The sequence below is a fragment of the Triturus cristatus genome, chromosome 3_2, assembly GCF_964204655.1.
Source record: "Triturus cristatus chromosome 3_2, aTriCri1.1, whole genome shotgun sequence".
NCBI classification, from domain to species: Eukaryota; Metazoa; Chordata; class Amphibia; order Caudata; family Salamandridae; genus Triturus; species Triturus cristatus.
Window position 1 is genome coordinate 549,942,024 of NC_140584.1, and position 13,516 is coordinate 549,955,539.

The following is a 13,516-nucleotide window of genomic DNA, read 5'->3' on the forward strand; positions in this document are numbered from 1 at the left end:
ACTGCGGTTTGAGGGATCCCTTACAATCAAGAGCACCGACCTTGGCAAAAGGGACAAATTAAGAGGAACAACTGGGAAAAGTAATAAATGGTGGGAATGGAAGAGCTGCACAGATGCTCAGAGATTTTCATCCTTATAAAAACACAAATAGGGGGGCATGGCTAAGATGGCGATCGGGTGAGACGTGTTTCCAAGTCTCCCTGTCCCCACCGTCGATCTATCCCGCATGAAGAATCTACAGAACACCGGAGGAGGAAGAATAAGAGCTGACTGGCCTGGGCATCTATGTCTGGAGTGAGCAACTAGAAGAGAGCAGTATGGCCTACGGCAAAGTGGCTGTGCTGCCGCCTCACCTCAGCTGTGACTACCGCCAGCGGACCCTGCTTTGCTCTACAGCAACACAGTGAAGGTAACTGAGATGGGCCCCTGCTGCAAGGATGCCTCGGAGGGTGGTGAGCCCTGCATGCGCCTGGCGGCGCCATCCTAATTTGCTCAACAGGCCTCCCAATCCCTCCTGGCCTTTCCCGACTGGGGGCAGAGGGTGGACGACCGACACTTGCCTTTAGGGAGCGGAAGCGGTGAGCGTACCTCCTCCTGGCCATGTGACAATATAGCACTGGTGGAGGCCTAGCGGGGCCCAGCATCAGCTCCTCTCTGCGACAGGGCTCAGAGGATGACTGGCTTTGATTTGCGGAACAGTATCTGCTCCGCTCCACTGGGGACTGATGAGGGGTCCCCTCCAAAGAAGTTGGACTGCTGCACAGACTGAGGGGCCCTCCCCCCCACCCCCCAACACTGGACTACTACAGGGGTGACTCACCCACTGGACCCTTATGCATGACAGTCGAATTATACAGTGCTCACTGAACCTGGCAAGGCCTTGCTGGCGTCCTCCTAGAGCCTCACGGAGGACCTGCTCTGGCTGGTTGGCCCCTGAATTTTGGTAAACACCTGGGAGATCCTGGGGATGGACTGGAGAGCTAGCATATTTTTGGGAGAAAGCAGTGGGAATTAGAGCTTAGCCACTCGCTAACCCAGGAATGGGGAGACATATACTATTGTGCACAACATACTGCCAGAAATACGGCCAGGATTGAAACAGCTACCAAGATTGTCACATATTGGTACCTTACACCAGTCAGCCTATACAGAGGTAACCCCACCCGCAAACCTGAATGCTGGCGAGGTTGTGGTACCCCTGACAATTTATTACATTTGCTATGGGAGTGTCCAGAACTCACTTCTTATTGGACACAATTTCTATAGGATGTCGACACTTACCTTAACACCCGCTTTCCCGCTTATATGGTTCTGGGGTTGTCCAATGCACTTACTTTCCCACTCAAACCCGCCTGGGGCAGCAGATTTGGTTGGCTTAGGGGGCGGCCCTGCAGAATATTCTATCACACTGGAGCACAGGACAGGTCCCCACAAACCAGGGCTTTCTGCACCATCCTTAGCATATACTAGGGATGGAAAGACTGACCCTCACACTCGCGGCACAAGCTACTTCATATCTTGAGCACTGAAGTCTTTTTATAGCCTTATTATCCACAGAATTCTGCAAACTCATTTACCCTAGATTCCTCCGTGTTCTTCGTTTAACGGAGGTTTCTACTGATTCCTAACAAGAGAGAATTGGTTAGATTGCAACTTTAGAACGGGTGAGACCATATTAATCATTACATCTGGCAACACCGGGGTTCCCAGAGGAGAGGGGGGTTGTTGGGGAAGTTACGTTACCCCTATTTGTACCACAGATGGTGAACTATATTGCTCATGGTATCGCTATATTTTCTTTCTTTTGAAAATCAATTAAGAGATTTGAACCATAAAAACACAAATATCCAGTATAATGGTGTTCACATATTATTGTAAATAAGTCACATGTCAACAATGAACCGGTAAAATAAACATAGCAACTTAAGAGGTGGCGACTCTGCTCATATAGCCTATGCTGTAAGCCAGTGAAAAGCTGTCACACTTGATATCACTATTTAACAAAAAGGCTAAGTGTGGGTAAGATTTTAGTTCATTTCTAAATAAGACCTAAAGCTACAAGTGAGTCAGTCATTGATAGTAAATACGAACTGGAAACTTTTCATTGTGAGCTATTGTTAGTCACAAAGTATATAAACAGAAAGAAAATCTATTATAAGAGTAGCTGCTCCACCAACCTGAAAATTACACTGTTTAATACATCTGATTTTTAATTACTGTTACGTCGGCCTCTAAGTCACACACGTATAAACGTACACATTTTTTAATTAGGACATGTAAACCTATTGCAATGTTTCATGAAGGGCTTGGCTAAATTAACATTGCTGTGGCTAACATAGCTGTGATGTCTTCATTGAGAAAAGCTCCAGGTTGCCCATTTCAAATGCAAATCCTCCCCGAGGCCCAACACAATTTAGTAAAGATAGCAAAAAAGAAAAAAACAAGACGTTTCCAAGATCTTCTTTTAGAATCCCTTGGCACAGGGGTGTCCTTTAATCCACGAGGAAGCACGGATTAAGCCAGGCGGTAACCCCTCCTAATTCAAAAGTAAGAAGAGAGTGCCTACAAACGGGGGGAGCTGGGATTTGGCTCTAATAAAACACCATGCAATGAAAGCTTGGCTTGTGTCAGGAGCTGTGAATAGGCCTCAATGTACCGAATTCCCAGGCTTGGCAGGGAAGCTTGCAAAAGCCTACCTGAATCAAGTAAGCATGAATAATCTGTTTTAACAGAATGACCATGGAGAGGGGGGCCATGCAATCCCCTTAAGTTGATATATTTATCAGTGGCTACTGGGTTAAAGTCTGGCCACTCTCGCATTCCCGCCAGAGGCACTGCACAGGCTGAAACGCCCCAAACTGCCCAGAACAGCTTCCGTCTTTGCAAGAGGTTGTCTACTGTTAATGTTATTTTAATGTAAATCCGATGGGGTGAAGATTTCAGATAGGGGGGAATCAAAGGAGACAGGCGATTTCATGGTTTACTGGTTTACATACTGCCCCCAAGAAAACAAACAGCACATGCAAGGCGTCTTTTGATTGCAGACTGGCTAGCTGATCGTTCTGAGGGGTTGCAATTTGTTTGACAAAAGGTTTACGACTTCGACTGTTTTTTTTTTTTTTTACTCGAAAACGGGCGTAAGGGAGCTTTAATACAGTGTGTACAATGCTTTTGATAAAACACAAGCCTCAGTACATATCAATGGGTTATCTTATATTCGTAAGTAAATTAATCAAAATCCCTGTCAGGAAACCAGAGAAAGATAAGACATTCTATGTAAACGTAAAGCCTTAAGACGTAAATAAGAATTGTAACATACTAAGAGTCCCTCATGTTTATGGACACAAACAATTCTAAACTTACTTAAATATTCAGCCCTGTACAGGTTTTCTCCAACACAAAAAATTAAGTCATGTTTTGTACTGGCAACACAAATGTTACAAATTCGTTCACAAACTCTGAAATCCAACTAACCATAAATTAGAAGGTACGACCTTTAGTTATTTAAAAAATAATAAATAGATTCTCCATGAAATAGAGAAACCAATACAATATACTCTGGCTGCCAAGAGCTTCAATATTAGTTTCAATGCAGCAGATTGCTAATTTGACTCCTAACACTATCGAACAACTGCATAAACTCGGTCTGTTAGCTATTTTCATGGTTACCTACGGTACTGGGGTTTCCATCAATGGAGGAGGTAAGGGGACAAGAGATAACAACAATCGCATCTTTCAAGTCACTTCCAGCTGTAAGATTCTCCTTAAAATCATCCCTTTTTAGGTGTCGCCTACGCAGCACGCATGCGCTACTTAGGAGGACCATTAGCCGTCGCTCTGGTCATTTTCAAGCACACACTCGTGCTTGTGGTGGCATCCACCTTGCGGGAGCGAGTAGGGGCGCACAACAAGCACAAGTGCAGTGCTTGAAAATGAGCAGACTGCGCGCGCACGCACCACTCTCGGGCTCTCTCTCTCTCTTTCCTCTCGCTTTCTCTCTCTCTCTCTCTCTTTCTCACTCTTTCCCTTTTTTCTACTTCAAGGCGCTCTACAAAAACACGGGACTTCTCAGTTTACACTACAGAATCATAGCAACCGCACATGCAACAAGACTACATAATGCTCGGCACAGAAATAAATCAAATTACCCAATTTTGTGACCCCTCGCTCATCTTTAAGCACCAGAGTAGATATTTGTGGGGTGCTCCCAACATGTGGTAGTAAGGGGATGTGTAGGAATGAATCGTTGATTCTGAAACTATAATCTCCGTTTAACACTTTAACAAGTTTGCGCGATACTGCGCACACCATGATCTTCCGTCTTCGAGGCACTCACAGACATTAGGCGTATACTATGCAGCCTACTGGCAACTAGAGAGGGCTCCGTTTAAGGTGTTGCACTATGCGAGTGTCCAAGGGTGGGTACTGAGCGCTGTTATTCCTCCTGAATCGTTCGTAGATTTACACAGCATCCTTTAAATAACCGCATCAGTGTGACATCACCCTGCTGCGCACAGGGCGCGTTAACTTGGTACTGGGCAAGGGTTCTGCATTAAAAAAAATTCAATCCAATTACATCCATACCTCCTCAAAAAGCCACCTTTTATTGTAGTTCGAAGCATTTAATGTTATTACTTCATCTTTAAAGTCGATTAGTTTAAAAAGTAGGGCCTACATCCGAATGTACATACTGATGTAAACATTTTGAGCTGAGTTGTGTGAACGTGTGCTTCGATGTAAATATGTGCACATAGCGCATAATGTAACTATGACCAGGTGTGTGTTTATTGCACATTGACTATATGTATATCCAGATTAATAAAGTGACATATATACGGAGGGTGTACAGCAGGTTGCTGTGTTATTTCCATAGGTTCCATTAAAGGCGTCTTGTGCCACAACACCCCCCCCCCCCCGCACTGAAGACCAGCGCTGTGTCAATGTCACAATGCTTCTTTTGGTGCAGTAAAGCAGAAATCCTCTTTCACCTCATGGATATATGGTGCTCTATCTCGGCGTCGCTTTCTTTTTCTCTTCCGTTCTACTTTCTCGGTCTCTTTCTTTCTCCCCCTCACTTCTTCTTTACCTCCTGACTATCTGTCTTTCTCACTCCACGTGACTCTGTGAGAATCTCCTTTCTCTCCCATTGCCTCTCTTTCTGTGTGGCTGACTGTCACACCTGCTCTCTCACTGTCCCATACCTGCCTTTCTGTGTCCCCCTCACCGTCTCTTCTCTGACCTGCTCTCCTTTCTCCGTCAGTTGATCTTTTTTGCTCCTCTAGGGATGTAGCCATTCTTATTTATAACTTTTCTCTACTACATAGCTTAAAAACAACGGCCAAGCCAAAACCTCTGGCTAAGCACTTATAAAGGTCCCAAAGGCAAGACCTATTGGCTATGCCAATGCTTGTTTCACGAGAGACTGCTACTCTGACAACTGAGGCCATATACTTTCATAACCCCAGGGACCATAAAGAGATAGGAAATGTGGAAACAGAACTCAATTAAAGCAATCGTAATGTAACATAATGTCCTGCCCAAAGAAAAACCAACACAAAAGAACTATAAATATCCAAACACAAGACAGCACCACCCGGATGGAGCAATAAATCAAAATGTCCCACCCACAAAAGATCCAGCCCATAGGAAGTCTTCAAAGGAAAGACTATTAAGAGATCAAGTCAAGTCAGAACCACTCAAAGATAGCAACCAATCAGGACGAAACAGGACAATCCACAAAACCCAAGATAAAGAAAGTCATTGGACAGTGTTGATAACCGGAAGCAACTAAAAAGAAATGAAAAGTCCCACCAACAGGACGTCCCATCAAACAGGAAGCAATATACAAAGATTACTTTAAACCACATCAATCACTGAATGCAACAAATCATGCAAGCAACAGGATGTGCTCCAACAGAAAGTCCCATACAAATCAAACCCTAGAACAGGAAGAGTCACTAGAGGCAAACAATCGAAAAGCAACAGTGGGTCCCACGCCCCAGAAAGACTTAACAACAAGAAAACATTACAAACTTCCTGCTGTAATCCACTAGCACTCACTAGAAGCAACCAATCAGGAAATCCCATGAGTCAAAATCAAGTCCCCCAACAATCAGTAGGAGCACCCCATCAAAACAAAAAGTCCTAACCACCGGAAGTCACACCCAGTGGAAGTCTTAGGAAAGCCAATCCCACACTGGCAGTATTCCGTAGATGCAGAAAATCAGGACACAACATGTTGCTTCAACCGTAGGACTACCCAAATAAAATCAACCCTGCACCAGCACTACAGCTTAATCACAATGGCCAACAGATATAATCTTATGCCAAATTCAGCTTTATGGACTCTGTCATCAACCCTACCTTCCAGACCCTAACACTCTCACCACAGAAAAATCATGCATCAGCACTGTTGTAAACACAAGGGCTCACAGACAGTAAACATGTCATCAGAAAACAGGGACAGCCGTGAAGTTGACTAGCTCTTCAGAGTCTTGCATCTCACAGGAAGGTCATCACAGAAACAATGAATGACTATTACACCAACTGCATCACAGAAACATGCAAAAGAAGCAGAGTAATTTTCAAAGCAATCAAGAATTGTATGACACACATCCATTGAGTATTGAAGGAGAAATGCACACCATCGACAACTTCTTCAAAGAAATGATCAACAAAATTAGAAAGCACAATAACAGCACAAAATCACACCTATAACTCCAGTGCTACCCTAAAAAGGGTGAAAGTGGACAACCTTTAATCTATTCTCCAATGAGGACCTGTCGAACCTTACCAACTCACTGAATCCCACATTATATGAAGATGTCATACCATCATCTGCACTGAAGACAATCTCCTGTAATTCCCTCAAACCGATACTAAATACCATCAACATAAGGTATTTATTGAAACTAGGTCAATACCAGACAAACCCTGTCACTTCAGAAGAAACCTAACATGCACCTTGAATACATGGCCAAATACTGATCCATCACATACCAACCATCCCTGCTTAAGATCATCTAAAAGGCAATCAACAGTTAACTCCATGAAAAGTCAAGAACACAAAACACTCCAAGACAATCTAGATTCAATCCGAAAAGTAGCACCCAAACAACATCCATCCATGTAATGAGACAGCACTCCAAATCATCAATGACAGCAACTAATTTCTCCATATCCTGCTAGATGTAATTGCAGACTCTCTTTCCAGCAATTTTTCATCAAATCCTGTTTAAAACCCTCTCATCAAGAATGGGCTTTCATGTCATCATCTTTTAGTAGAGCACATCCTACTTGAATGGCCTGTACATATGAGCAGTTCCAGATCATGTCCAATCCTGTAGAGATCTCCTAATGACCCAATCTATCTCCAGTAATAATCCATGTATATATCAAACCAATATAAGTCCTCTAAAGCAACAGGAAAATCAAGATAAGTATGCACATCACACCAGCAGAACCTTTAAATCAAATCACAAACATAACATCATTGCTGCGAAGATTATCTGGCCACTAACAATCCCAAGGATTCTACATATTAAAAAAATCTCAACTCATTCTAGTAAAAGTGGTTTGTGGATGCTTCGGGGGAGGTGGTGAATTTAGGGAAGGAGCCATAATGGGTGGGCAAGACCCCCACGCAGTAATTCCAATGGCTCAGAAGGATCCTGGTGGATATAATACAATACACTACAGCAATATCAATTGCTGTGTATCATACTAAGAAAAGTATTTACAGCTCTTTCCTTTTAGGCCTCTTTCTTTCATTACACCATCAGCTCATCCATAACAAGACATATGACTTATTGTCAGTCAGGACATGTGATGGCATCCAATATCGACAGACCTATACAATGAGAGAAATAATGCCAAATGGTAACTGTACCTCAAAGGTGATATATTGTTCAGAGTGCGCAATGTAGTTGTTAATTACTTATTGCTAATATTTCTATGTTTAGTAGTTCTCTTGGACAATAATTTGAGATAATTTCATTCCACCTTCCTTTTTAGCCCTTGTCATAATTAGTGTGTACTGACACTGGTGTTCTTGGATGAATTATTTTTGTGTGCACTGGATTTCATTTTAAATGTATACACTGAAAAGGCTATACACATTCAATAAAATTCAATTCAATTAATTGTACAAGGAAAATCAATTCAAAAGAAAATCACTTCAAAGGGAGGTGGTGTAAATGCATAATAAAAGGAAGGCGTGTGGTTATGTAGAATACATTTGTAGCTCTTATTTCAGCATAACATTGTGATGTATACATTCTATCATGCCAATAACTGCACATAATTGTAAAATCCATGTACATTGCAATATTTGTTGTAAAATCTATATACGTTCCAATAATTGTACTGTATCTTCCCATCCAAGTCGTGCTTGCTGTACATGTTTATTTTAAATACAGTTACATTTACTAAAACCACTACAAAATGTGTGTTCACAATTTATAATAATCACAGACCTAGTGCTTTGGATATAGAAGAAAATGAGTGCACAATTTTTCATTCTTGCATTTTTCGTAATGTCCGCGTTCATTAAAGCGCGGGAAAGTATTTTTGTGACAGTTCAGAGTGGCACAACAAGCTCCATATTAATAAAGCTGACGAGGGTACCCCGGGGGTATTTGATTCAGCATGCCCTTCTGTGCAACTCATCCGAGACACAAATACACAGTCGTGTCTGTGCAAATTTACAGAGATCCAAAAATGTCAATGACAGTGCTGTCATTTTATCCCATTAGAATTACATTTTATGTAGATTTCCCTTCACCTAATAATGCAGTTATAGGTGCGGTAAAATGGCAGCTACATCTATTCAGCCACATTGAAAGAACATGATCAACATTGGCTAGTTTAAGCACGCATTTGTGGCTACCGAGTTCTGACTCTTATCCGACTGAACAAGGAGGTAGCCCAAGGAAAAAGATAATTCACAAAACACTGTAAACATCTGTAAACTTGAAGAAGTGACCACTGGGCTTGTTTCTAAAAGAGGCTTCCACAGCGATTAGCTTCTAGTGACAGTGAAGCTGATACAATCTCAAGTGCTTACTTTACTTATTACACACATGGATGAGCAAGTCAACAGCTTCCTTCAATGCTCTTGCTCGAGGGATAACAAATACCGTTCATTCAACCTTTTTAAGCTACCTATGGGTAGCCGAATTTAAAGTCAAATTGTAATTGATGCCTTTAGAGAGGTTTCACAAGAGAGTTGGTAAATACCAGCATCAGAAAAGAAATGTCGAAGTTTTGTGAACATTTCTTTTTGAAATGCCCATTGTGAGAACATCTTTTGTTTTGAGCTTAGCTGGTTTCTCTTAGGGTTCTTTATTCCTAATTGGCATTTTTGTAAATTATATTAATAAAAAGATGAATAACTCACATACGAGCATGTTAATACCGGCAATAACAACTATCTTAGAAATACTACTGCTAATAACAAGAATACCAATGGTAATAAACTATAAACATAACAATAGCAACAAGCATAATAACCATGACAATAACAATATCAATACTAATGCAATACAGAATGTAACAGTAACCTTAACCCCTTCGATGCTGCGCAGATTCCGCCGCTGTGCTGGCGGAATCTTGCGCGGGCGGGGTCATGACGGAATGGTTCCGTCATGAGCACAGCTCAACCGTGGGTCATGACGGAACCATTCCGTCATGAGCACCGAAGGGGTTAATAACGATCACAACAATGACAAAAATATTATTGGTGAACTCCAGATGATATATAATTATGAATATAGACAAACAGTCCCGGCATACATGGCAGAGAGGGATAAACACCCTTAATTGCCATCTCAGGAATATACATTTGGACGGCCATTTTCAACTCTGAAAACAAATGATAGAAATGTTCCTGCTTTCCGACACTCCCAAAAGCCAGTACCCCTCGTCTGAAGCAAAACACGGACTTGACAACATTATATTTGCAAGCCTACATTGTCAGGTAAGTCACATTAGCAATATATACTTTCTTTTCAATATATTTCAATTGTGTACCAAATTACCTCAACTTTTGGTAAATTCTGATACCGCCAGGCTATTTTCATTGATTCCTGTGTAAATGTTGTAGGAGGTGTCTCCTCTGGATCAGATTTGCCTTTGTTGAAATCATCAAGTAGAGGTGCTGGAAGCTCCTGTAAAGAAATTAGTGCAGAAAAGAGGATTTATTTTTGGGTACTTGTGGTGGGTCACTGAAAGATAAATGCATGAAGGCATAGTCAATTTCTCTCAACAAAATATTCAGTTGCAATTGCTTTATTACTTTGCTGCACTAACAACTGCTTCGGAATGTATTGTAAATGATCAAATACTTCTATCAAGCTTTTTGAAATTATTTAATCCTATGACTTTAAAGGACCCGCTCTTTAGTTTATCCATCACCTATACTCAAAGAGATTAAATTCCTTACATTCCCAGGGGTGTGGAATTTAGTAAAATATCTACTTGCCCAAGGGACAGGTTGCTGTATAAATCCACTTGTCCTGTAAAAAAATTCCACTTGTCCCTTTGGTGCCACATAGTGCAGCTGCAAATTATGGCAGCAATTTCATTATATAAAAGCTCTGATATTTGCCTTTCGGATTATGCCAGGGCTCATACTTTAGTAGGTTTGAATTCTAGCAATTTCCTAATTTTGCCACCTTTCCGCAGATCTACATACTGGGGCTGGAGATAGTGTTAAGGAACATTCTACGGGGAGATGCTCTTTTGAGTCTTTGCAAACCTACTAAATTGCATGTTTTAAGGGTTTTTGCCAGATCTTCTCCAATCTTTTCCCATATTGAGAAAGATTGGAAATTTACTCCTGGCGAAAGGTTGGAAATGTACTCCTGACAATGGCAGAAGTAAAACTCCTTGAAGGGTTGGGAATAAAGAGGTTGGAGAGAAAGTGAACTTGTAAATGCTCAACAGATTTCCTGCCCACTTCTGTAAATTCTGGTGAATTCATGAAAGACGTAAATCTGCACTAATGCAAGGACATATAGCATGGTTGCAATTTTGAGACTTTCTTTAAGAATTGGGCCCCTAATTAGGTTTGTCGTTAACCAAGACCATTTTTTAAAAATTACAATTCTACATCTATCTATCTATCAACTGGGTTCCGCTCTTTCAAAAGGACCATATTGGCACAGAAAGTAGTTTTATTCAGTGCCAGGAACTACTGTGCCAATGTTTGCTTTTTGAGAGAAAAAATATTATTGCTTTTTGCCAATGTTTCTTATACTGGTGAGGGCCTGGCAGCTCCCACAATGTTTTACAAAAACGGTATCAAAACAAGAGACGCATTGTTTAAACTTAAAGACTGACCAACAGTAGCAAACGTTTTGGCTCTGCCAATGCTGGTTTATTTTTATGTTTCCCATTATGATGCAGAAACTGGTTGCACTGTTTTTTTCCCCATTGTGAATATTTTTGGGAAATACTTGCATTCATCAACACATTTTACTAAATGATGCTTTAAAGAAATGTTATGTACAATTTCACAGTAGTTTAGCAAAACGATTTTTCCCTTGTTGCAGTTTTTTGTGAACATTTTATTTTGAAAGCAAAGGATTATTAATCTTACTTTCAAGCTTCCGCAGATATTTGCATCTAATTAGAGAGCATTTTATGTAGCCTCATATTGTTCAAGTTTGGAAACCCATGTACACATGTTAACACTGGAACCACTGTCAGAAGTGCAGTCCGAGCTTACAACATTTCCATAGAGTGCTCACCCTAATAAGAAAGGCTTTATACTAATGAACCATAAATACAAGTTCGAACAAAGTTAACATATGGGCACAAATATTACCTTAACTGCAGACAATGCCCTTGCCTGATCCATAATGTAAACTGACAGCCAAGGGTTTGTGCTGCAGGGGGTTGGGCCTACTTGTCCGAAGGACAAAATAAAAATGAAAACATGTGGTCTTTGACCCCAAAAAATATGTCCTGGGAATCGGGCTACAGGAATTCCACACCCCTATATTCAGTGGGGCAGTGGATGAGCTGAAAGCACATGTATATCACTTAGCTCCTATCTTCACTAAGTTACGAATTTGCCCTACACAATTAGCAACTCTTAAAGATCTAACAAAACGCTACATTGCTAAAGTACGAAACTCTACTTATAATGAAGTGTTTTATGATACATCAAAGTGCAAAAGTACTATTCAAAATGCTTAATTTAATGAAGTGTCAAGTGCCTGTGTAACTAATCCAATTACACCATAGATTATAATAGCTTTTTTTCTTCTTACCTTCATTTTTTTATGCAACATCCAGTGACTCACATCTACTCTGGGTATTATAGTTGGTATCCCGCTAAAGCGCCTACCCTTGACTCCTCATCAGAACCCATCAGCATCTGGCACCATGATGAGTGCCCAAGGTTTCGGTCCCTGTGGAAAATACTTTCTCCATCCTGGCCATGAATCCCATTCATTGTCTTGAAACATCACTGTTGCATTGAGTTATGCCAACCTGCACCTTTCCATTATAGAAATAAAGGAGAGGCAGGGAGAAAGAGGAATCATTATCCTACAGGGTTGCCCCACCTTAAGATCTCTCAAGAATGTTTGAGCCTCTGAGACTTGAGAGAAAACCTGAAAGCGACCTTTGTGTAGCACTTTAATCCTAGATATCTGAACTATAGAGGTGGGCAAACCTACAGCATGCAAGTGGGGAATCATATTACCGAACTTCATATGCCTGCATGAACTCTCAACTATCATGTCTGAATAAATCCGGACTGAATAAGCATGGTAAAAAACGTTTCTTGTACTGCTTTTGCCAGTGCCAATTCGTTAATTCTGTAGTCTGCAAAGTTACGCATAATTTTGCTAGGATATTTGAGGTGAGCTGGTAGATGAGCAAGGACTTTATGTGCCTGCATAATAGTCAAATCTTGGGAGTGTTCCAGGCGGACATATGATCCAATCAAGCAGTTGCAGCCGGCAATGGTTCGGGGGGGGGGGGCTCTCTGCCATAGCCTGAATTCTCTGGAGTTTCCCAATCAAATATTTAGGGGATTCCAGTAACAAGGCGTTACAGTAATCCAATCGGCTAAGAATAATACTCCTAGCTGGTCTGTTTCGGGAGCATTGGGAGAATTCTACATAGCATTCTCAACAGAGTAAAATAAATCCCAGCTGTCTGATTTACTTGGGACTGCAGGCTCAATTTGCAATCAAAACTGATTCCTAGGTTACGGACTACCTTTGCCGGTATCAGTGGGGCTGTCACCGGCAATGGCCAAAAACCGGTGGGTAAGGGTAGGGAACCTTCCCCACTGAGCAGCATAGGATCTCAGTTTTTTCCCCATTAAATTGCAAATAGTTGTTTTGAAGCCAACGGGCAATATCTTGCATACAGTTGTGAAATTTGTCCAGTGAGAGTGCTTAGTGACCTTCAAAAAATAAAATTAACTGGGTGTCATCAGCATAGTTAACTAAACTAATATTGTGTGACTTGATGACAGCCACCAGGGGTCTCATGTAGA

General features: G+C 41.4%; 1 protein-coding gene across 1 annotated transcript in view; it reads right to left on the reverse strand.

The window, feature by feature from the left end:
- ELP4 (elongator acetyltransferase complex subunit 4) overlaps nt 1–13,516 on the reverse strand; it is a 1,288,954-nt gene that overhangs the window by 844,992 nt on the left and 430,446 nt on the right. Inside the window, exon 4 of the mRNA XM_085648284.1 lies at nt 10,038–10,166. Within this exon, the coding sequence (XP_085504410.1) occupies nt 10,038–10,166 (129 nt within the window). The remainder of the gene's footprint in view (nt 1–10,037; nt 10,167–13,516) is intronic.